Source organism: Tiliqua scincoides, chromosome 1, assembly GCF_035046505.1.
Source record: "Tiliqua scincoides isolate rTilSci1 chromosome 1, rTilSci1.hap2, whole genome shotgun sequence".
NCBI lineage: Eukaryota > Metazoa > Chordata > Lepidosauria > Squamata > Scincidae > Tiliqua > Tiliqua scincoides.
The window spans coordinates 242,407,512-242,433,853 of NC_089821.1; the positions used below are offsets into that span (position 1 = coordinate 242,407,512).

The following is a 26,342-nucleotide window of genomic DNA, read 5'->3' on the forward strand; positions in this document are numbered from 1 at the left end:
TCCAAGATCCGGCTCACATGTAGTGCTGCCAAGCCATGTATCTCCCATTTTATACATGCATCTTTGGTTGTTTTTGCCCATGTGCAGAACTTTGCATTTTTCCCTGTTGAACTTCATCTTATACATTTGATGAGGCTCCCTTGTATGCCCTCATCCAAGTCATTGATGAAGATATTAAAGAGAGCTGGGCCCAAGATAGAGGCCTGAGGAAACCCACTCGAAACCACCCTCCAAGTTGTGGTGGTCACAGGATGTGGTGACAGCATCTGGCCTGGATGCCTTTAAAAGGGGATTGGACAAGTTTTTGGAGGAAAAATCAATTACAGGTTACAAGCCATGATGTGTATGTGCAACCTCCTCATTTTAGAAATGGGCTATGTCAGATGCAAGGGAGGGCACCAGGATGCAGGTCTCTTGTTATCTGGTGTGCTCCCTGGGGCATTTGGTGGGCCGCTGTGTGATACAGGAAACTGGACTAGATGGGCCTATGGCCTGATCCAGTGGGGCTGTTCTTATGTTCTTATGCTGATGCGGAGCCATTGACAAACACCCTCTGTGTACGGCTGTCCAACCAACTGTGAATCCATCTAACGATTGTATCATCAAACCCGTATTTTACCAACTTGCTGATTAGGATGTCATGTGGGACCTTGTCAAATGCTTTACTGAAGTCAAGATATATTACGTACATCTACTGCATTCCCACAGTCCAGTAAGCTAGTAACCCAATCAAAAAAGATGAGATTTCCATAAGGACATTTCCAAGATGGGCAAAGGATGGCACTTAAGCTTCTCACTTTTCTCTTCTCTGTATGTGTGCCAGTAGCTTCTGTTGGAGTGGGCAGGGGATAGCAAGAGGCAATCCCACTGAGCAGCAACCAAGGAACAGGGGATGCTCCCCTACTGATGGGCATGGATGGCCAGCAATACCCAGCATAGGACACAAATACCATCATCTTGTGCTGATGGCCATTTAGTAGCCAAGTACCTGCACATTTGCACCACCATAAAATGGCTGCTGGTAAGAATGTGCCACCTCCCCCCAACTCCCCCTGGTCACTGCTCAGTGGCCATGGCCTCTTACTATCCTCTGCACCACCTAACCATCACCAGTGACCTGCTTACCTAGGATACCACTTCATGCATATTCTCCTATATGGATTGGAAACATGGACTCTGCTCAAATCAGACATGAACAAGCTTGAGGTCTTCCAAATGCGATGCCTGAGACAGATCCTGGGTGTCTCTCTTTGTGATCGCCATTGTAATGAGACAATTTGTAATGAGATAAGGTGCAATCATCAACCATCAGTCGAAGAGCAAATCCAAAAACACAGACTGCAATGGTTTGGCTGCATCTGCAGAATGAACACCAGTTGGCTGCCACATAAGCTCCTCTGACAAGACCAAACTCCCTATTGGAAGGTTCAATATGCAGCACCAATGGGCAGATCTAAGGAACCAGTGTTTGACCACTGACTAGGCAAGAAATTTCACCAACAATTGTCATGAATGATACATGGAGACCAGCACAGCAGCATAATGACTGAGAGGACAGCCTGCTCTCCAAGTGCCAGATAAGGACAGGAAGAGGAGGAAGAGGTGTTAGTTCACCAAAGCCTATATTACAATAAATCATTCTTTCAAGTGTTGCAGTACTCTGTTGATTTGCTGCAGCAGGCTAAGGGCCCAATCCTATCCAACTTTCAAGCACTGGTGCAGCTGCAATGCAACCCCAAGGTAAGGGAACAAATGTTCCCTTCCCTTGAGGTGGCCTCTGTGACTGCCTCCCTCCCCCTCACAGTATGCAGCACAGGCCCCATTGGCATGGTTGCACTGGCACTAGAAAATTGGATAGGATTGGGCCCTAACATGGCTACCTCACTGGAATTTATCTAGCAATTTGGAAGTACAGGTCAACTGAGTATTTGGAGCAGGGAAGATTTTCCTTATGGTATGAGTTTCTGACTATTTAATCTGGCTCATTAAGAGAATGACAGTTTTGTTTAGGCACTTTCTGCAGTATCTTTGCTTTTTTCTTGTGGTATATTGTGGTTTGGATTGGGGGGGTTTGGAAGATGGATGAAATGTTATGGGATAGTCAGATGCCTTTTTGATCCTCTCAAATGTTATAATTTTATGATTAAGGATACTGGCAAGTTGGAAGCAATTGGGAGGCAAACTAGAAGGAAGATAAGGTGCCTGAGGAGGTAATGTTAAATGTGGTCAGGAGTGGCAGGCAGTGCCACCTTACCACAGAGTGGTATAAAGAAATCTATAAAAAGCAGCTATGTAGATAATCCTCAAGTGCTCCAAAAGATACAAATCGCTCTAGTGGTCTATGGCAAAATCCACCTATTTTTAAAAAGAGACAAGGAGGAGAAAAAAATCAAAGAAAATAAAATATAACATATAAGAAAAAATGTGAACCAACTGGCAAGCATGAAATAAGAAACAAGGCAATGCTATTGCACTGAGTAATACTGGCATATGAGAGGTTTACATTTAGAAGAAAGTTATGTTAACTTTGAAATGTGTTGTATATATAATTCTTACTTAGCAATTTGAACAGTGGCTGGGTCACTGAGTTTCTATATAAGTGGTGGTTCAGCCACTATGTTCCAAATTACAGAGCAGATCTAACGCGAGTCTGTTTTGAACAAGTGTGATGAATTTGGATTCCAAACTAACTCTGCTAATGTGTCCTGAAAAGAGCAAAGATTTTCTTGCTTTATTTGCTCTGACATCTACAGCAATTTCCAAGAACATGGCAATAAATTATGCTAGTATTCAATTAAAGAAAATTTGATTCAAAGGTCAGATGTGAATTCTCATATTTTGAATCTCATTCCACACTTTGTGGTTTGGCTTTGTCTCCCATGTATGTCCTCAAAACTGGAAACATCATCATCTTCATCACCCAATGTTTTACAAAATTCTAATCAGCAGAAAATAAATTGCAGTAACACGCCTCCCCCATAAATTAATGATGGCCAAGCTCCCCCATTTCATCTCATAATTAACTTAATTTTTCCACCCAAGTTTCCTCTGAGGACTCAGTGAAAATCTTGAGTTTTTCACTCAGCATTCTCCAAGAAAGACTTAGACGTTGTGCACTTTGGGGAGCTTCTCACAGCCCTCCTCACCTGTCCCTTTTTCCAACACAAATGTACCTGTGTGAAAGATGGGAAATTCTATCTGAGAGGCTTGCCTGTTGATAGCAACAGCTTTATAGGGCTCATCTTCATGGTCTGTACTCTCCACAACATGTTTAGGAACACTTATTGTGAATTAAGCAATTTCTGCCCAACATTGCATATATGCAACAGTGACCAAATGTGTACACCTTTGGGTCAGACAAAAATGGGTTAATTTAATTGGGAGGTTTTGGAGATGTGAATTTCCATGCATCACAGCAGAAATATTCAGGAGTGTCTAGCCCTTAAGAATGAGGCCTACAAAGCTTCCATCATCACCAGCATCTTCCCTTGTACTTGTCTTCACCTGGTTATCTGTCTCTACTTTCCTATGTACAAATTTGCTTAGGATAAGGGAGGCTGTTAGAAAGCTGAGTACTACTGAATTTGATCTGAACAGCATCCAAGTTGGTGAGGTTGTGGGTACGACTTGTAATGGACGGTGGGTGTGTAATCCTTGAGTTTGCCATTACTTGTGGCATATTTTGAATTTTATATATACACATATCTACACACATATCTTGTATATACACAAGATATGGCTGTACATATGTATGGCTATACACTTTGCACTGATTCACAGCACCAATTTCACATCCTATCACAAATTGATGTTTTTAAAGATGCATGTACTGTGAAAGGTTGGCCAAAATTAATATCATTAGGCTATATTAATTTAAAAGGAAAGTGGAAGATAAATGAAAAGTGTTGATATAACTGAAGGCAAAAGGAGTCCAAAAGATTTTTAGAACAACTTTGAGACAACTTTGATAAAACATTAGAAACAAGAGAAGGAAAAATAAGGCTCCAAAATATAGTAGAACTGAATATACTTTTTTTTTAAGAATCTGGGTGATGGAACCAGGAGGAATAATAAGAGACTGCAGTATGCAGAATGCACTATACAGAATGCACAGGTGGCATTTGCGCATAGAAGTCCTGCTACATTGTTCAATACTTCCAAATTTAAGATAGAGACTTCCTGTTATTTTTCATAGGTATGTAAAGAAAAGTAAGACACCTGAATGAAAACAGAGGGAAAGAAAATATTTAGAAGCTTTAGGTATTTAGAAAATATTTAATATCTTTTTAAAAGATGAATATTCGAAAGAGGAGGAAAAGGAGACAGGCTGATGTTTGCTCTGCAGAAAAAGGCTGATGTTTGCTCTGTGTTCAAAAATATGGAATATGTTTTATGAAAAAGAAAGCAGATTTTTAAAGAAGGTGCTATTTTCATCTTTTACCACAGGATAACAGCATTGATGAGAAACACTTGAAATTCACCTAAAAGTGTTTGCTGACTTTCACTTTTAATAAAAATGATTATTTATTCAATTACTACATGAAAAGGTAGATTCAAGTACAAGTTAACTTCCTATCCTAAACTCTGCTTATTAACTTCTCAAAAAAAGAAAAAAATGAACACTTCAAAGATGAATGTTTTAGACTAGAACTATCACAATAAACCTTTCTAATATCACCCTTTAAGTTGAAATCTTCATTATGTATTTCAGTAACCATAACTTTAACTGGAATCATGGTATGTTATAAATCATTGGTTATAAACCACATATTTATGTGATTTGTAAATTCAATTCCTTTATGTTTCTATGATGCAAACATCTGGCAAATCTATAATGGAAACCTGAAAATATGCATAAAGTATAAATGAATTGGAAATGATAGATCAAGATATAATTCTATCTTGCTTATTAACATAACATTAACTATGGCACTGGAAAGATCCAGAGTTACTAAATCCATATAACGAATAAGAAACTTGCAAAATCACTATCAAACTCCTAATTAAGATTAATTGCATACACAGGAAGAGAGGTGGTATACTTAATCCCTACATGACAACACATAAATTAGCTTAGTTTTCTAGGATATACCTAATCTCTCAGTGAAAGTCTTCCAGTTATCACTCTATGGGGCAAGAAATAGAAAGAATAAAAATGGTAGAATGTGGAGTATGGATTACCATTAATAATACTTGTCATATTAAATACTAAGGCTGACATTTAAAAGAGTCTTTACAAAGATAGTAGGCTTTAGCAAGAATGAAGCAAACCTGGTTCACACTCAGCTGTGAGTTTTTTAGATATCAAATTTAGGGTTCAATCCTGTTTAAGAAAAAACAGTTGTGAGAGGCACAGAGCGCAATCCTATCCTACGCTAGAAAAGGCAAGCCAAGAGGGATAGAGGCCCAAAGTGGCTCAGCCAGAGGTAAGGGGAAACTTTTACCCCTACCTTGGGATAAGGCACCCTGGCTGCTATGGGTCTCCTTGGACTTGCTCTACCTCCTGAGGCGGCACAAGTTCGAGGAGAGTGGAGCAGCTTGAAGCCACTTTGAATTCCCCGGGAATGGGGGTTTGGATTCCAGCCCGCCTCCTGTTCTCCACCCACCCACCCCCGTGGTTGCCCACTACCCACCTTCCCCCTGCCCCAGAATGCCTCCCTCAGAATCATGCCTGGCAGAGTGGTTGCAAGTTGCAGCCATTCTCAGCGCAATTCTGGACCACTCCCCCTTCCTCTCCTCCTTTATAGGCTTCAACTCCTAGCTTCAACTCCTGGAAGTGATTCTGGAAGTGACTGCAGTGACATGATGACATCACCGAAATTACTTCTGGATCGGGGCAGGGTGCAGCAAACTGGGGGCTGCACCAGGCAGAAAAAAAGCCCAGGACCACCTCTGGTTCACCGCACAACTCAGTGAAAGGGCATGAAATGAAGAGGAAGGTAAGGTTATCGGTACAACAATAGATATCTTGTGGAGATAACTGGGAAGAGGAATCAAAAAGTAATAAAATTCAATGTACACATCAATTACTCACACAACTGGACTGAAATCTCAGCTGCTGTTAGGTAGGAAGCAAATGAAGAAATACTTTCAAGGACAAGAGGATGTGTGATTGCATAGGATAGGCAAGAAAGGAGGGGAAGCAACACATTTGTGTCTTGGGGAAATTGGCGGATTACCAGATTCCAACTACATTACATATCTGCATATTTGTTTTCTATAGCCTGAACCAGGTCTACAGACGCTAAAGAGTGAGCACCTTGGGGTGTAATTCTAACTTGCGCTGGAACAGGCAGGCCAACAGGCCAATTGACCTGTGCTTAATCCAGCGCAAGGTAGGTATGGGCTGGGGTGCAACCTGGATTTTATTTTCCCTTACCTCATATTGCATGCCAGCCAGCCCTTTGGGGCTAATCAGATCTACGCTAACGATTTCCTGGGTGCAAATCTAAGTGGCCCATGTAACGCTCGTCAGGTTGGGGGTTAGGATCTGACCTGCACTGCTGTGGCCAGTTCCCCCCTTCCAGACCCAGTCTGCCTCCCAAGACATCCTTTCCCAACCCAAAAACACCCTGTTCCCACCTCCATTCAGCGCTCCCACCACCCTCTCCTGCTCCCTATGCTGACCTGCCCGGGTTGGCACAAACTTACCTTCTCCAGTCACAGGTCTGGCGCTGCTAGACCAGTGCACATCATTGTGTTGGCCTAGTCTATTCTCAAGTAGCCACAAATGTACTTTATGGCACATCCACAACACTTGGGAGCCAGTGCAATGGACTTGCACTGGCTTGGAAGGGGGGTTGTTGGTGGGATGCAAAAACACCTCTCTCTTACAGTTGGGAAAGCTTGTTTCTTCCATTGTCTAATCCTTCTAAACTGATGTCCAAAGCCTCCAAGAAATTAGCAGGAAGTGAGGATTTGCCTTGTTCCTGGAGTTTTTGATAAGAGGAATCTTGCACTGGAGATCTGGAAGTGGAATTTTGTCTCAAGTGTTAGGTAATGTAACATGCCTTTTCTGTCTCCTGTTAAATCCATGATAAACAAGAACTTAAAATAATACCATACAGAGGGAAAAGTTTCAATGAGAACAGAAAAATATGTTTGCATAGGACTGGGCTGCCGGCTGTAGCACTTTAGAAGGCTGTTTGAATTTTTAAAAATTGTCCTAATTGTTCATATTTTTGTCATGACTGGTAACCATCCCAAAGATCCTTTAAAAGGGATGGGAAAGCGTGGTATAGATATTTTAAATAAATACGTAAATTATGGAGCTGCTAAGCATCCTCTCTCTAGCTGAAGGTAATGCTGATCAAGTATATGATGGTTCTGAACACAGTGTCTCTGGTGGAAGTGAAAGATGGTTATCAGAATAAATAGTATAATAAAAGAAGGCATAACCAGGAAGGAGAAAAATCAAAAGCAGATGGTATAGGAAGGATAAAGGAGCGTAAAGTGTGAGAGGACTATGAAAAGAGATGCAAGACATCTGTCTAAGTACCTCTGTTTATCTCCAGAATTCCCATGCTTCTCCTTGTGCTCAGTGAATCCTGGAAGTCTGCCATGTTTATATGCCAAATGTAGAAATGGAAAATTATGAATCATTGCTCAGGCAACCTTATTTGGAGCTGTGATGGAATTTCCTCAAGAGTCACCATCTTCCTGCTGGCTGAATATCAATTCTCTCTCCTATTCTGGTACCTTTTACTGAGGACCCTCAAAGTGTTTTAAATAGAATACTAGATGAGATAGTATTATTTCCACAAGCAAATAGGAAATCGAAGAAAGAGGTCTAAACATTTCCACTAATGCAATATCTGATGTCAGTACAAGATGCCCAGACTGAAGCTAGCATAGAATGCCTGATAAAAAGGCACCATTCTTTTCAAAATGTTGAGCTGGCTTCTCGTAAGTGGTGCAAGCTCATTCTAGGAGAGTAAGACAGTTGTATACCTGAACCGTTGTTCTTTGCAGTAATCTGGGTAGTCACACATAAGTAAATGCAGTTGTGCAAACTATAATTTGGAACCTTCTAGAACCTCTGAAACAAAGTAGCCATTTACCCTTTCTCCTTTTGGGTATGGAATAAAGCCAGCACCTTCAGTTTTCCTTGACCATTACAAAAGCTAATGGCACTGGCATCCAACTAGAACTGAACATTTCTCTCTTCCTTCTGGTATCAGAGTAAACTTATGAATGAAAAATTAGTTTGATGGCTTCCCTGGAAGTTGATGCTGGAGAATCTTTGCAGCCTAGTACTTTTGTCTGGCACTGACAAGGGACTCCCATGTTGACAGATCTGCCACTGCCACAGTTGAGGTCACCAGCATGTCCAGTGGCATCAATTCCAGAGCTCTGTCCAAAGCCAAAGGGGCCAATGCTGTGGTAACAACTAGCAGAAGAACTGGGCACAGTAATTGGGGCCTGGCACTTTAATCATCCCTGATTGACTACCTCTATTGCTAAGACAATAGAGACACTCAAGACAGGTGTAGGAAGGGGGCAGAGGAGGTGGACATGGCAGGTAGTGGGGAAGATTAGAACTCTGCTCAGTGCCTGTGATGACTCTGATGAGGAAGGACATAAGACTGAGGGCTCTGACTGAGATCCTAGGAATCAGTCCCCAAGGGATGCTGTTCTCAGAAAGAGGAGGCTTTGGGTCCCATTTAAATGGATTTGCTTAATGCATTTTTGGCCATCCATGTGAGTTCTGGGAACAGAACCCTCGTGAATAATGAGACAACCTGTATTTCCAAGTATACTCCAATTACATACTCTTTGGGAAAACAACATATGATGCTTTGAACCTCAAATCTGATTTATTCCAGTGTGTGTGTGTGTGTGTGTGTGTGTGTGTGTGCGCAGACCCATTTGTGGTGTTAATGCCAGAAACTAATGACTGTGTCTTTTCCATAGGCATGTTGCTTCCTTTATGTTTCTTCCTCTGGGACTGTTAGGTATTCGGCTGGCCTTCAAGGTATTGCTCATCATTTTTCTTGGATCTGCCTAAGCCAGATCTAAGTTGAAACTTTCTGTGGTATTTGCGGTCTCCACCAGGGGGAAATCTTTTCCTTGCTCGTGTTGGGTCTGGCTGGGTCCCCTAATTTCAACTGCAGAAAGGGGCTAGCTACAAGTCAAGGCTTGCCCTCAAAAAGAGCCTCAGAAGGAGGAGGAGCCAACAGTGGATGAACAGACCTGTCTCCAGGGGCTCCTGAGAGACAGTCTGTTTCCCCCCAAAAAACTGCAGGTCTGAAGAGGGTCTGAAGATCTTTATCAGGAGAGATAAGATCTTTCCACGGTGCAGGTACCTGAGATTTTGAAAGCCTCAAAAAGGGTGGGGGGCTTTCTTCTCGGAAACCTAATCATCAGGGACAGTATTGGGGGAGGTGCAGTGTCTGCAATCAAGTTGCTGGCTCCATGCTAAGATACCATATGGAAGAAAAAGCATGAAGCATAAAGTTTAAGTTGGAAATCTAAGATAAGTATGTGTTAATATTGTCCCCAGTTTTAATTGACTGATTTGGCTAAAAGCCCTGGATACACTGAAGGCATTAATGAAAAACTTTTTAAGGATGTTGAAAGTGCTCTTTATCTTTGTAGTGGAATAAATCGGTCATGGATTATAACTATAAATATAATTTGGTGTGTGGACTAAAATCCAGAGTTACTTGTTGACATAATTTTTGTTAGACTTGAAAGAGTTTTGTATTTTTGAGACTGTTTCTTTCGTTTTGTTTTTCTCCATTAATCACACTGTTATTTGTAAGAAAAATTCAAATAATGCCTGACTGAAAAAACATGTGGTGGAAGTAAGGAGAATAATACACTGTGGACATCTTGTGGATTAGAGAGAAATTGCAAGATGGCATCTGTTCCAGATATTTAGACTCAAATGATCCTCAAAAATTTGGAAAAATTGCTCACAATGAGAAGACAGCAGTTGAGTTGGTCTTTGCAGATTCAAGCCAGTTTAAAGACTCTCTCTCAACAGAAAGATGTGTGCAAGGAGCAATTGGAAGATGTGAAGAAACAAGCAAAAGATAAACAGAAGGAGAAAGCGGAAAAGAGGGATGAAATCATCATCAGAAGAGTGGAAACAGAAATTAGAAGAGTGGAAAATCAACAGGATCTAGAGGGGACGCTGATGGAGACTGAAATAGAGAAGATGGACAGAGTGCACAAAATACAAAATTTGTTGGAACAACAAGAAGAAAACATATCCCAGTTAATTGGAAGAATGAACATACCTTATGTAAGGAAGTGTGGGCTTACAGGATTCTGTTATGGAGATAAATTGTTAAAGATATTACAGGAGAAAAAATGGAAAGAAAGAAAGAAAGAAAGAAAGAAAGAAAGAAAGAAACCTGAGGGTTAAAGAAAATTGGAGGATTTTATTTAGTTAATAACTGGTTTAAAGTTACTTAAAAAACAAATACATACAATACTGGTTTAAAGTTACTTAAAAAACAAATACATACAAAATACATACAAAATTGATATATATGAATTAGAATGAATTAGAAAAAATAGCTGGAAATGTTACATAAGAACATAAGAACAGCCCCACTGGATCAGGCCATAGGCCCATCTAGTCCAGCTTCCTGTATCTCACAGCGGCCCACCAAATGCCCCAGGGAGCACACCAGATAACAAGAGACCTCATCCTGGTGCCCTCCCCTACATCTGGCATTCTGACATAACCCATTCCTAAAATCAGGAGGTTGCGCATACACATCATGGCTTGTACCCCATAATGGATTTTTCCTCCAGAAACTTGTCCAATCCCCTTTTAAAGGCGTCTAGGCTAGACGCCAGCACCACATCCTGTGGCAAGGAGTTCCACAGACCGACCACACGCTGAGTAAAGAAATATTTTCTTTTGTCTGTCCTAACCCGCCCAACACTCAATTTTAGTGGATGTCCCCTGGTTCTGGTATTATGTGAGAGTGTAAAGAGCATCTCCCTATCCACTCTGTCCATTCCCTGCATAATTTTGTATGTCTCAATCATGTCCCCCCTCAAGCGCCTCTTTTCTAGGCTGAAGAGGCCCGAACGCCGTAGCCTTTCCTCATAAGGAAGGTGCCCCAGCCCCGTAATCATCTTAGTCGCTCTCTTTTGCACCTTTTCCATTTCCACTATGTCTTTTTTGAGATGCGGCGACCAGAACTGGACACAATACTCCAGGTGTGGCCTTACCATCGATTTGTACAACGGCATTATAATACTAACCGTTTTGTTCTCAATACCCTTCCTAATGATCCCAAGCATAGAATTGGCCTTCTTCACTGCCGCCGCACATTGGGTCGACACTTTCATCGACCTGTCCACCACCACCCCAAGATCTCTCTCCTGATCTGTCACAGACAGCTCAGAACCCATCAGCCTATATCTAAAGTTTTGATTTTTTGCCCCAATGTGCATGACTTTACACTTACTGACATTGAAGCGCATCTGCCATTTTGCTGCCCATTCTGCCAGCCTGGAGAGATCCTTCTGGAGCTCCTCACAATCACTTCTGGTCTTTACCACTCGGAAAAGTTTGGTGTCGTCTGCAAACTTAGCCACCTCACTGCTCAACCCTGTCTCCAGGTCATTTATGAAGAGGTTGAAAAGCACCGGTCCCAGGATAGATCCTTGGGGCACACCACTTTTCACCTCTCTCCATTGTGAAAATTGCCCATTGACACCCACTCTCTGCTTCCTGGCCTCCAACCAGTTCTCAATCCACGAGAGGACCTGTCCTCTAATTCCCTGACTGTGGAGTTTTTTCAGTAGCCTTTGGTGAGGGACCGTGTCAAACGCCTTCTGAAAGTCCAGATATATAATGTCCACGGGTTCTCCCGCATCCACATGCCTGTTGACCTTTCCAAAGAATTCTATAAGGTTTGTGAGGCAAGACTTACCCTTACAGAAGCCATGCTGACTCTCCCTCAGCAAGGCCTGTTCGTCTATGTGTTTTGAGATCCTATCTTTGATGAGGCATTCCACCATCTTACCCGGTATGGATGTTAGGCTGACCGGCCTATAGTTTCCCGGGTCCCCCCTCTTTCCCTTTTTAAAAATAGGCGTGACATTTGCTATCCTCCAATCTTCTGGTACCGTGGCCGTTTTGAGGGACAAGTTGCATACCTTAGTCAAGAGATCTGCAACTTCATTCTTCAATTCCTTAATAACCCTTGGGTGGATGCCATCAGGGCCCGGTGACTTATTGATCTTTAATTTATCAATGAGGTCTGAAACATCTTCTCTTTTAACCTCTATCTGACTTAACTCCTCGGTTAGAAGGGGCCGTTCGGGCAGCGGTATCTGCCCGAGGTCTTCTGCCGTGAAGACAGATGCAAAGAACTCATTTAATTTCTCTGCCATCTCTAAGTCTCCTTTTATCTCCCCTTTCCCTCCCTCACCATCCAGAGGGCCAACCGCTTCTCTGGCGGGTTTCCTGCTTCTAACATATTTGAAGAAGCTTTTATTATTCCCCTTAATGTTGCTGGCCATGCGTTCCTCATAGTCTCGCTTGGCCTCCCCTATCACCTTCTTACATTTCTTTTGCCACAGTTTATATTCCTTTTTATTCTCTTCATTAGGGCAAGACTTCCATTTACGGAAGGAAGCTTCCTTGCCCTTCACAGCCTCTCCAACTTGGCTGGTTAGCCATGCGGGCACTCTCCTGGATTTAGTAGAACCCTTCTTTCTTTGCGGTATACACCTCTGCTGGGCCTCTATTACTGTTGTTTTAAGCAGCCTCCATGCACTCTGGAGAGACTGGACTCTTTTTACCCTCCCTTTCAACCTCCTTCTAACCAGCCTCCTCATTTGAGGGAAGTCCGCCCGTCGGAAGTCAAGGGTTTTTGTTAGAGATTTGCCTGGTATTCTTCCCCCAACGTGCACGTCAAAACGGATCGCAGCATGATCACTGTTCCCCAATGGCTCAGTAACGTTTACATCTCTAACCAGGTCCTGCGTACCGCACAAAATTAAATCCAGAGTCACCTGTCCTCTAGTGGGCTCCGTGACTAGCTGATCTAAGCCACAGTCATTTAGCACGTCAAGAAATCCGGTTTCCTTATCGTGACCAGAACACAAATTGACCCAGTCAATATGAGGATAATTGAAGTCCCCCATGATTACAACCCTGTCCCTCCTTGTCACCTCCCTGATCTGTTTCCTCATTTCAAGGTCCCCATCAGATTTCTGGTCTGGAGGACGATAGCACGCCCCCAGTATTACATCGCTACACAAGCCTGGTAATTTAACCCACAGAGATTCTACGGTGGAGTCGGACCCACCTTCAATCTCTACTTTGCTGGATTCTATCCCTTCCTTAACATAAAGGGCCACCCCACCTCCAACACGCCCCTGCCTGTCCCTCCTGTAGAGTTTATAGCCCGGGATTGCAGTATCCCACTGATTCTCCGCATTCCACCAGGTTTCCGTTATGCCCACTATGTCAATATTTTCCCTTGTCACCAGACATTCCAGTTCTCCCACCTTTGCTCGTAGACTTCGGGCATTCGCATAAAAGCATTTATACACGGAATGCCCCAGGATGGGCTGCTTATTCGCTCCTTTGTCCCCGCATCCTCTCATTGTGCCAAACCGTCTATCACATCCCATCACCCTACCTTTCCCAATTTCTTCTCCTACCCTGCCTTTGTCTTGTTGTTCTCTAACCTCCCCATCCTCATCCCATAGGGATGAGGAGTCCCGAACTGGATGCCCCTCGGCTCCTGTCGGCCTTCCCCCAGGGATCAGTTTAAAAGCTGCTCTGCCACCTTTTTAATGTTCTGCGCCAGCAGTCTGGTTCCATTCTGGTTCAAATGGAGCCCGTCCCTCTTGTACAGAAATTTTTGCCAAGTAATCAAGCACCAATTCTCACTTTGCCTTATCTGCTGGTCAATCAGAGGGCAGAGCCTTTCAACTCTGAACAGGTTCTTTCAAGCTTAGGCAGGCAGCTGGTTAGTTGCTATAGTTACTTTTCAGGGACCTTTCAGCCAAAGTTAACCTTTTATTCCCCTCCATTCCCTTTTGCTGCTGCAACCCAATTCCCTTTTGCAAAGGCTTTGCATTTGGCAGAGGTCAAGCAACAATTCCCAGGCTACAATTCAATGCAGCATTACTTAAGAATAATACCCATGGAAAGCAGTGGGTCTACTTCTGAGTAAAAAGGATTGCAAATACATGCAGCTGCATCTCTCTGCTGTGAATTAAATTGTACACTCTCAGTTATGTGTTATGGGTTGTATGTTGCATGTAGAGCTTCTTGCTTAACACACCAGACACCTTAAAGGTGGATTTGATTCATGGTTCTCCTGCAGTGGTTGCCAACCTTTTTCACTTGCATATCCCTTGGCAATAATAAATTGTACCCTTCATATTAGCAAAATGTCTGTAATAATACAAGCCCTCATTTCCTCTCTATGAAAACCCAGACTTCATGTATTCATCACAGTGTTTTCTCTTTTTATCTGTTTGAGGAACAGAAGATTCTCCCTTTGCACTGTTTTGCACCAGAAGTGTCCTGAGAAATTCTGGGTGATTGATTACATATTATGCTTCAGCTTTTTTACTATGCTGGTTTTCAATCACTGGTTCATACATGAATTGATGACCAAAAACTAGCTGTTGGTGGGGCTTTCAAAGCCAACTAGCTACCTCCCTTCCTGCCTTGCTGGTCCTTGCAAGGCATTCTGGAGCATGACCTGCCTTTTTCTACCATTATTCCATTCTTTTTCAAGTACCCCTAAAGGTCCTGTTGAGTGTCCCTGGAAGTACATGAATACCAGGTTGGGAACCACTGATTTACTGGTATGTTTACAGTGCACTTACTCTGATAGTGTTTACAAAAAGGTGGTGAAGACCAGAATTTAAAAAGAATAAAAATGTATCTTATGATCTTTTACTATGTTTCTAATAAATTAGAGGCTACAGTTCTTAGGTAACAATTAGTGGTTTCAGGATCTGGTCTGGGGTAAAATCAGACAAAACTATAGTCAGACACCCCTCTAAGTTTAACCCCCGACTTATCCGAGGGTCATAAAAAATTCCATGATTGTTGGCTCAAAACCTGCCCTCGGCTTATCTGTGGGGTTGACTTATAGGCGAGTGTCTGTGGTGTATGTCACGCTTTGCGCATTTCATACTAATTAGATTTTTGTTTTTATCATGGTCAAGCACACCTATTGGCCAATAAACTAACATAAGAACATAAGAACAGCCCCACTGGATCAGGCCATAGGCCAATCTAGTCCAGCTTCCTGTATCTCACAGCAGCCCACCAAATGCCCCAGGGAGCACACCAGATAACAAGAGACCTCATCCTGGTGCCCTCCCCTACATCTGGCATTCTGACTTAACCCATTTCTAAAATCAGGAGGTTGCGCATACACATCATGGCTTGCACCCCATAATGGATTTTTCCTCCAGAAACTTGTCCAATCCCCTTTTAAAGGCGTCTAGGCTAGACGCCAGCACCACATCCTGTGGCAAGGAGTTCCACAGACCAACCACACGCTGAGTAAAGAAATATTTTCTTTTGTCTGTCCTAACCCGCCCAACACTCAATTTTAGTGGATGTCCCCTGGTTCTGGTATTGTGTGAGAGTGTAAAGAGCATCTCCCTATCCACTCTGTCCATTCCCTGCATAATTTTGTATGTCTCAATCATGTCCCCCCTCAAGCGTCTCTTTTCTAGGCTGAAGAGGCCCAAACGCCGTAGCCTTTCCTCATACAGAACGTGCCCCAGCACCAAAGTCTAAGGAGAATAAAGTCTCCTTAGACTTTATTCAAGGCGGTTTACATAGGCAGGCAAATTTAAATCTCCGTAGGGATTTTTACAATTTGAAAGAAGGTTTCTATCTTTCAAGAAACCACAACATTCAGATGTTTCTTTCATTGATCTGGTGATGTTTCTTTTCATTGAACTCTCCATACCCAGGCAATTTTGCTGATCTGATATGCAAACTAAGGATGCTGATCAGCCTAATTACAAAACAATTAGCTGCTGCATCTGTCTTTTAGACTGGATTGTTTTTAGACTGCAAACAGAGTACTTGGGTAGGACTTACAAAAAATATTTTGTAAAGCAAACAATACACATTTAAGTGCATTGTGAATAACAAATACCAATATATACAGGGCACCCACAGTGTGACAGAATGGCAAAATGTAGTTATTAAATAAATAAATTCAGACATTTAACCTGCCCAGTCCTGAAGGGTTGGCAGCCCAATACTACCAAACTCATTACACAGTAATGCAGCCATGCCAACAGGGCATGATTTGCATCCCAGGGGGAGTTTCAAGATGCAAAGGCCTCCTTGAGGTAAGGGAACATTTGTTTCCTTGCCCCCACAATATGCTTTCGCCACCATGCTGGGTCTACTCAGACTTGCACCGGCTGTATACCTGGCACAAGTTCAAGTGGACCTGGTAAGGCGAATCAAGAAGGGAGATAGAATATTGCTGACGATACTGCTCCCTTCTCAGCTTTGATCTGCCCCCTCCCCACTATGATCTCCACTCCATTCTGCCCAACCCCCTCCCCCCACTCCCCATACTGACTTACTGGTGCTAGCGCTTCTTCCCTGTCTGCTGGCATGTGGATGCAGCCACTTGCCTCTTGTAGTGGCACCAGCCCATACTGAATGGTGTGTTATGCTTTGTGACAGCTGTAAAGGACTTATGGTGCCAAAATGCTAGTTTCACTAGTGTAAAGCCCTCTTAAGAGTGGGCCATAAGGGTATTTAATAACAAGGTAAATATGCAATGAAAGATAACTTTTTATGTTGGTAAAGCAGCAAAATAAACAATTTTCCAGTAAATACAATATACACAGTACAATACAGGTATTTCTATACCACCTTTCTTGGTCCTCAGATTTCTCCTTAGACTTTATTCAAGGCGGTTTACATAGGCAGGCAAATTTAAATCCCCGTAGGGATTTTTACAATTTGAAAGAAGGTTTCTATCTTTCAAGAAACCACAACATTCAGATGTTTCTTTCATTGATCTGGTCACACATTCTGGCCTCCATCCTCCCACGCTCAGTGCAGATGGAATAGCTCGGCTCAACTTGTCAGCTGCTTCAAGGTCGCACGGTGCCGGTGGCCTCAAACTGGCGACCTTTGGATGTTATCTTCAGGCAAATGGAGGCTCAACCCTCTAGACCAGACCTCCTGACTAAATACTTTATTTAGTATTAAATAAACACTTTAATAGTGCCAGTCACTGGAAAAACAGCCAAGTGACATATAATGTCACTTCTGACACATGCTCAGACTTGGGAGTAGGGAATTCCAAGCCTGCTTCTTTGTTTAACCAGAAAAACTATCCGCTATGAAGGGATGTTGTTTGGAAATGACTGAGAATGAGATGTCTATGTCACCGGAAGCTCAAAGCTATGCATGCCTACAAAATGTTACTTGTTACTCTTCCACTTCTTTATCCACATCTTCGCAGAAGAGTTTGTAGAATGCAGTTGCATTGTCCTGAGTTGCTATACTGAGGCAATGGCCCATACACCAAATCCTAACCCTGTCCTGCATTTTACATGAAAGGCTGCATATTAGCTTAAGTTCAAATATCATATCTTAACTGAATCCCCACCAAAGTAACACATTTCTGCCCACAGAGTATGTTCTCCGAATGTAAATCTTACCTTTGCTTAAGAAGCTGTTTATTGTCTTCAATAGTTATGCTATTGGCATAATCTCTCTTGAAAATCTGAAAGGCTTCTTGGCGTCCAATTGACATCTCTCCTCCTCCTCCTTCTGCGGGAATAAATCAGAATGGGATCATTTACAGTAAAATAAGATTGAATATTTATTTTACTTCTTTCTGGATAAACTCCACAAGAACCAGAGCAACTATACAATACCTATAATGTGCAGTATAGTCACAAATCAATCAGACAAAGCAGGTAAGTTCAGAACTTAAAGGTCTGTTAGTTTACTAACACTGATGGCACAATACAGTGTCATCTGAGCCAATGGATCCTGTGTGTCTTTTTTTGGTATCAACATGGCAACCACTTTCATAATAAGAGAACCAGATTTCATAAGTCTGTGGAAACTGAAGTGCCATTTTTAGACTAAGTGGTTTGGTAAAAATGACAGACTCAATTTCATTTCATGTCACTTGAACATCCTTGAGTTCAAATTCTTTGCATGTTTATTTTTTTTTAAACAGCTATTAATGCCTTCTTAATTAAAACCAGAGCGACAAAAATCAAAGGAGTGGAAATAATGTTTAAACCATTGGTATTTTCAGGCAGGAAAAGTGCATATTTTTCTTGATGCTTCTCTTTTATTTACCACTTTGGGCTTCACATCCCATACTGGGAACTGTATTAATCGTACTATGAATTATATTAATCAAATTAACAGCCTGATCATATCCTTTACCCCCCCCCCCAATGCAAAACCAAAGTGGGTACCACTGTAGCTTGCTGGAGGGGGCAGTCATGGAGGACTCCACTGGGCAAGGAAATATTTGTTCCCTTACCTGGAGGTATGTATCCATAGCACAGAAGTCTACTTGGACCTGTGCTAGTGAAATCACTAGTACAGGTCTTAGTGGACCCATGCTGCAGGACTGGGTCTGGGAAGGGGGCTAGCATTTGGCTGCCACTGAACCCACCCCATTTACCATACCAATTTGCCTTTGGTTGTATGTGTGCACAAGTAGTTAGGCTTACCTAGGGCACAAAACAGCCTGGCCATAACCACTTTTCCCCTATAATATGCAACCCTAAAGGTGGGTCCAGTGCCATGTCATACATACTATTACATCCATACTACTGTCTGAGACATTCCACAATACACGGGGTCTGTTGCAAATGTTCAGAGTGGTTTGGCAATCAAACCAATATAGAAAGGATTCATGAAATGTAATAGTTTTGAAAATCAGTGTTGCAGACCCTTTCCCTTAGGTAAGGACTTTTTAAAAACAACACTGGGATGACTTAGAGCCCAAACCTGAGCTCAGCGCACCGGTTTACCACCAGCGCACACTGTCGCAAACGTGCCATGAGGCATGTTTGTGAGCTCTAATGTCGGGCAAGTGCCTGTGCTAGCTGGCACTGCTGGGCAGACACCCAGCCTCTGCCACTCGGCAGTCGCATGGACTGCCAAGCAGCAGAGAGAAAAGCGGGGGTGAGAGGGGAGGTGGGGAGGAGGCGTGACGGGGAGTCGGGGAGAGGGCGGGAGGGCATGAGCCTCAGTGTCAGGCTTTTACCTCACCATTGCAGGGCTACTTCCTTTACCCGGGGGAAGGGGACAAATGTCCCCTTCTCCCAAGGTGCTGTCCGTGGCTGCCTTGGGCGCTCAGGATGCGGCAGCAGCCATTTTCGGTGTTGCCGCAGCTGTGCACCCCAGGAGTTCAGGATTGGGCTCTTAGTGTTTACAGAATATCATAGTCACCCAGTTTTATATTCTTACAGATTAGATTCAGAGTTTTCCTTCAGGCACCTCAACTGGTTGGCAGATTTTTCTTCTGTTTTACTTAGCTTCTGCATACTTGGATATGATGTAACAAGAATGGTCACAATCTGAATGTAAACACTCCCATCTCTTTATCAGTGCAACATCCTACTGTTATACAGCCATATGATTACCTTACACCTCATAAGGATGCTGTTGAATGCTCCCTGCCTAATTCAGCACAAAAACTATTCAAATACTGCTCATCCCATTCAGGCTACCACACTATTTAAACTGCTCTATCTTCAGGAGCACACACCAGGAAAAGCTGAAGCTCAAAAAGATGAAAATGCCAAGGTTATATTTTTTCTCTCTTTAATTTATCCTTTTGTTCTATAACTGATGTTTTTCAGCTCTTTGTTAATTTTATTCAAAACTTATATTAATAGTTCCTAAATAGGCCATTTACTTTCCAAACTTTTGGGATGTTTGAGATGCATGTCATAGTTAAAGTGAAAATCCTGATAAATATGGAAGATCATCATTGTTGTTCCATTGTTATGGAAGATATGGATGTTCATCATTAAAGTTTGAGATGCATGTCATAGTTAAAGTGAAAATCCTGATAAATATGGAAGATCACCCTTCACCATGTGATATTATGATATAATCCAGGGGTGCCTAAACCGCGGCCTTGGGGCCACTTGCGGTCCTTGAGGTCTCTCAATGCGCCCCTCAGGGAGTCCCCAGTCTCCAATGAGCCTCTGGCCCTCCAGAAATTTGTTGGAGCCTGCTCTGGCCCGACACAACTGATCTCAGTGTGAGGACTATTGTTTGACCTCTTGCTTGAGTTGTGGGATGAGGGCTCCCTCCACTGCTTGCTAAGGCTCTCAGGCAGGGGCATCACTGTACCTCAGTTTGAGAATCTTAGATCCAATGTAAAAAAAAATCTTTCCTAGATAAAGCTTTCTCCAAAATGGGTCATACATGCACACGGCATATTAGCCAAATAACAATCCTAATCCTACGCATGTCTATTAGAAGTATGTCTCACTGTGTTAAGTGAGGTTTACCTCCAAGAAAGTGAGTATAGGACTGCAGCCTAAGGCAAGTAAACTCCATTAAATTCAAGGAGACTGTCTTCTGTGAGACACAGATATTTGACTCTGACCGAATAAAAATGTATGAATTTTTTGTTACCTTGAGTTCAACCTGGCTATGAAATTTATTGACTGTAAATTATTTTATAGTCAGTGAATTACTTTAATTATATTTTATATTTCTATTCTCCTCTATGGAGAACTCATGCAAGGAAAGCGCCCTACAGGTAGACCACAGCTGCGATACAAGGACATCTGCAAGAGGGATCTGAAGGCCTTAGGGATGGGCCTCAACAAGTGGGAAACCCTGGCCTCTGAGCGGCCCACTTGGAGGCAGGCTGTGCAGCATGGCCTTTCCCAGTTTGAAGAGACACTTTGCCAGCAGTCTGAGGCAAAGAGGCAAAGAAGGAAGGCCCATAGCCAGGGAAACAGACCAGGGACAGACTGCACTTGCTCCCGGTGTGGAAGGGATTGTCACTCCCGGATTGGTCTTTTCAGCCACACTAGACGCTGTGCCAGAACCACCTTTCAGAGCACGATACCATAGTCTTTCGAGACTGAAGGTTGCCAATACAAATACAATATTTCTATTCTATATAGTGAATTTACATTTTTCTTGTCCAAAATAAAGTCTACCTCAAAAAGTTTCTGAAGTTGCCTCCTAGTTTTTTTCAAAATCTCCTGCCACTCAGAAAGTTTGTAACAGTTTGAAATACAGCTTGAATATTTATGATAAGAAAGTGAAGAACTAAACGTAAGGTTGGAACACCAGATGAGTGTTAAATTATTACAGTAGGCATATAATTAACCCACCTTTCCCCTTAAGACTTTGACCCAACCCCTAGTCTTAATATTTTGCTACAGGTAACAAAAATATATAGAGCTGAATAAAACACATGTTCCTCACCATTTTCCCTTGCTCCCATTCCTTCTGCAGCCCTCTTGTATTGAATTTTAGCTTATTCTATTATAGCTCAGTAAAAAAATGTGCTATGCACACTGTTGGTGCGGCATAAATAAAACTATTAACAGTTCAGTTTTTACTCTCAACTCAACTGGACTGAGCACAAAAGTGGTTACAAGCAACCTGAAATAAGCACCCAGTCAAAACTAATTAGCTTAGCTAGTCATAAGTGCTGAAAATCACACAGTCTGTTCCTGCGTGTGACGAGTGTGTTTGGTTGCTGATAGTCTCTGGAGCTGTGAGTGTTAAAATGAGTTGAAAAAACATGATATAAATGACTTAGGGCCCAATTCTATGGGCCTATGTGCCGGTGGTATGCTTGTACTGCCAGTGCTGGGTGTTGCAAACGTGAGTAAGTGGAGCCAGTGGGGAGGCCTGCCCCATCCTACCAGCACTGTGGAGAAAGGACCAGCTGCCACTGCAAACCAGGTAAGCGCTGGGCGGTGTGGGGGCTTGGGGAAGGGTGTCAGGGAGGGTGTCAGGAGGGTGCCACCCTTTGGTGGGGGGAGGGTGAAACAGGTCTCCTCTGCCGGATCCTATACTCTGTGTTGGACTCAGAAGCCTGACATATGGCTTCTCAAGTCTGTGCCAGAGATTTAGCTAGTGCAGACTCAAGTAGTCCTATGGCAGAGGCTGGGGCTTTACTCGGGGTAAGGAGATGAATGTCCCCTTAAGAATGCTGCACCCACTGTGATCCTAATCATAGTTACTAGGATCTAGGTCCCACTGCACTCTGTGGGACTTAATTCTGGGTACATATGTATAGGGCTCTGTAATTGAAATGCGCAAGATCCCTGGAGGAGTTAGGGTGCATGTTAACAGTGAGAGCCAGGGTGGTTTGTAGTGGTTTGGGAGGTGGACTCAGACCTGGGAGATCCAGGTTCAAATCCCCCCTCAGCCATAAAGCTTCCTGGGTGACCTTGGGCCAGTCACTTTCTCTCAGCCTCACCTACCTCACAGGGTTGTTATGAGGAAAAAAGGAGGGGAGCAGCTGTGTACACCACCCTGAGCTCTATGGAGGAAGGGCGGTATAAAAATGTGATAAATAATAAATAATAACAGTAGTCCCTTGCTCTGGCAGGCAAGCATGGGGCCAGGGCCTCTGGCAGGTAAGCACCAGGCCCTTAGATTGCAGTGAGTGTGCTGCACAGCTGCAACCACTTGGAGGCAAAAAGGCCCTCAGGTTAAAAGCAGCACTTGGAGGAAGGAAAAGGATGTGGATGTAGAAGGAAGGAGGTTGCAGAGACTGAGAGCAGAAGGAAGGAGCTTGGAGGAAAGAGGATGGACTGGACTGAATGAATGGAGACTGTTGGAGACTGATATGTGGCTGTCCAGGAGCTGCTAGGAACCAAGGTGTTGCTGCAGCATCTGGAGAAGCTGCTGGTGGGAGAATGAACTTTGCAGGTTGAACAGATGAGCTACGCTGATGGTGGGGTCTAGCAGTGCTTTCTGCTGGGTTATTTTGAGTGAAGAGGGGAACTAATTTGCTTAAAGTGGGCAAAAGTTCTCTAGACCAAGTTTAGAAAGGGAATTTGGCAAAACAGGCTTGCTATTTAGCAGTTCAAGTGGACTTGTTTTCAATAACATACTTTTTGATCAGTCACTTTCCAATACAGTAGCAATCAGTGCACAGAGCAGGAGCAGTAATCAAGGAAGAGAACACAATACTCATTAGTTCACACAGGCAGAAACTTATTAGTGAAAACAGTCATCTGCTAATCTTTTCTGCATCTGGTGTTAAGGAAAAACACAGCTTGCGTCGAGATAAAAATTGCTTGAATATGAGGAGTGACTTTTATTGATATCAAAACAAAATGCAGGAAAAAATGCAAGAAAACGTGTTGCATTTAGAAATGGTATGAAAAGAAGAGATGGGAGATGGACATCAAATCAAAGAGAGACAAATCAGGAGCATAGGAAATAAGTGTCTAGACAGAATGTGAGTACAAGATAGTTTGCAGAAGAATTCTGTGCACTGAAGATAGTGATGGAGAGACTGGGAGAAACATGCAGCAGAGTCAGCACAATGAAAGGAAATGCCAAGAAATGTGGGAAACTTGATGAGCTGGTAGGAAGAGATTATTCCCTTGCTGATGAACTTTGTTTTAGTTTATAATGAAGATTTATACAACTTTCAGATGAATTCCTCCCACACATGATTTTGTTCCTTCCTTCCTTCCTGCTACTCTCATCCTGGAAAATCCTCCCAACTTCAATTAGTAGTTTCTTCTTCAAAATTGTGTGAACACTTGTATTCCCATATAAACTTTTACATATATAATTCTGATTATAAGTTCTTCAACTGTCCTTTAAATATACCTTTTGTTCCTGCTTAGAAGAGATTTGCATGTATGAATGTGTGCATCTGAGCTGCACACAGTGACAGCATTAATAGAAATCATGACTAGGAAGAAAAAGAGTTTTAGAAGATTTTCCTCTTAACTTGCCAAATGAAGCTAGATGGTGTTCCAACTGACAGCCATTACTCTATGCTGGCCATAAATATTGCTAATATTTTTTAAAAGGCCCTAAAGGGAGCTTAAATACAGCATTTCCAGTTAGAGTGGATTTGTGTGAAGTGCTGAAGTTCCTTCCACGTTTTTTCTCCAAAGTATATTTATGAAATCTACTGCTCTGCTATCAAACATCAATTGTATTAGGAGAGAAATGGGTACAGGAGTCTTTGTAAGAGGTAGCCATTTATTTCATTTACATTTGAGAAGAACTTCATTTACATTTGAGAAGAACTCTGAAAAAGGAGATTTAAGGTCTTGACAACTGCCTTTCAAGGAGGAGTTCTAGAAGCATATTAATTTAAACATTGTAACATCATACTTCAGGAAGGAAGGGATCTCTTATGTAGAATTGTCTTACTAGAATCAAAATCACCTTTATTGTCCTACATCCCAAAAATAAGAAATATTACTGGAAAGGTAACAGTTTCTTACAGTTATGTCAGGTGACAGGGTTAAACAAAGCCTAAAAAGTTGTCCTTAATAACAGCAAAACATAAAATAAAAAGGTAAATTAAACCTAAAATATCTAAATCTAAAATATCCATTATATCCATATCCACCTATCCATATACATTAAATTTAGCTATTCCCAAACCACCAAGGAAGTTTAAAGCACTATCCTATACCATAATTTTGTTTATCACCTCCAGCACAAACTTCGAGACCTCCTTCATTTTCTCAGGTGAGCAATCATTTAAGAGAAACGTTGTTTCCGCCATACCTAAAAGTTCGTTTCTGTTAACCAAAATAGGTAACAAATAGGTACAGCGAGCACTGTCATGCCACAGGCAATAAAACAACATATGCAAAAGAGATTCAGCCGACTTTATTACAGGGCTGGCAACAGTCTTGGTAGGTGATCTTAACAATATCTCCGGGCTGTAACCCTTGAGGGAATAACGGAGCGGTTCCTATGGAGCGGAAGGAAGGGGACGGATAACAGCTGCCTTAGTTCCCTTCCATCTGGAAGTGTCAGGCTGCAGTGTATTTGCATAACTCTATGGAATTCAGCACAACGCGTTTTTTGTTAATCGCGCATGGAACGGAACTAACGTAGATAAATAGGCGCCACCTGTAAATCCTGTTTAACCCAATGGGATTTCTGAATAAATATTCATAGGACTGTCCTACTTCCTCAAACTTCTCCACTTGCTATCAAGTACCAAAACCATAGACAGATCCTTTCAAAGCCAAGCTGAGTTTATTTGAAGTTGCTTTGTAGTAAAGGAAAAAGTACTAGAAATGTTTGCATGTAGTAATAATTTACTGATTCCTTGCAAGGATTCCTCTAATATTATCATCTCCATCTGCTCAGAACAGAAAATAGTAAGTCTTAGAGCTGGAGCACAAGGAACCAAGAAGAATAAAAACTTTAAAAGAGGGGAAGAACCCATCAGTAATACTCCCCTGCTGTAAGCTTCAGCAAATGTCTTTGTAAAGAGCATGTGTAATACAGCTGGATACTTTCACTGGGCTCCAGTTCAAAAATGGAAAAAGCATAAAATAAGGCAGCTCACTGTACCCCTGCAGTGCTACACTGCAGAACATGGAGTCTCTGAGAAAACTCAAACCCTCAAAGGAAAAGGTAGATGCCCAGATTCAATGAACTGAATGAATCTTTGGCACCATAATGTCACTTGTAACACCATTAGGTTTAATCTGCTCACATGTGATCATAATTTTAGGGGCAGGCAGTAAGAATCTTTTAAAACAAGCTAGCCGCATTTTATGAGCATAGCTTCCAAAGCACTTCACAATGGAACTAAATGCAGATGGCCAGGCACAAGGCCTAAGCCCTACGTAAATCTTGTGATGTTCTCCACATATGCTCTGGTGGTATTTAAATGGAGCACAGACTTTGTCCTTCATGTAGTGCCCATCAATAGTTCCAAGAGCTCAGTCTAATAACATTCATGTGATGGAGCCATTTTATCAATATATGAGAACTGATTCAAGCAATTAGTTTTTTCTTTTTTCCTCCCTTTCCCTAAAAGCCATAATTGTGTAATAATAATTACTTTTCTTGTATTTCAGTATTCCCATGAGTACAATTGCTAGCTGTTGCTGGAGCACATAAAGGGCTGCATCAAGCAGATTTTCTGGAAGGGTTACACAGGGTGCATCAGTGATTTCAGATCTACGGATGCCTACTTTACACAGTAATTGCTTTTATCCAAACCAAATAGTAACCCTTCAACATAACAACCACATGGATTCTTAATCGTAACACACACAACTATAAGAACTTCCTGTCTGAGACAGCCCAATCCTAACGAAATCCCATTCTGCCAGTCCTGAGCTGTATCCTATGGGAGGTAGTCCTGGAGGCCTCCTCAAGGTACGGGAAC

At 42.4% G+C, this 26,342-nt stretch overlaps 1 protein-coding gene across 1 annotated transcript in view; it reads right to left on the bottom strand.

Moving 5' to 3' along the window:
* KIF6 (kinesin family member 6) overlaps nucleotides 1-26,342 on the bottom strand; it is a 221,553-nt gene that overhangs the window by 77,987 nt on the left and 117,224 nt on the right. The window contains exon 14 of the mRNA XM_066611624.1: nucleotides 17,653-17,761. Coding sequence (XP_066467721.1) covers nucleotides 17,653-17,761 — 109 coding nt within the window. The remainder of the gene's footprint in view (nucleotides 1-17,652; nucleotides 17,762-26,342) is intronic.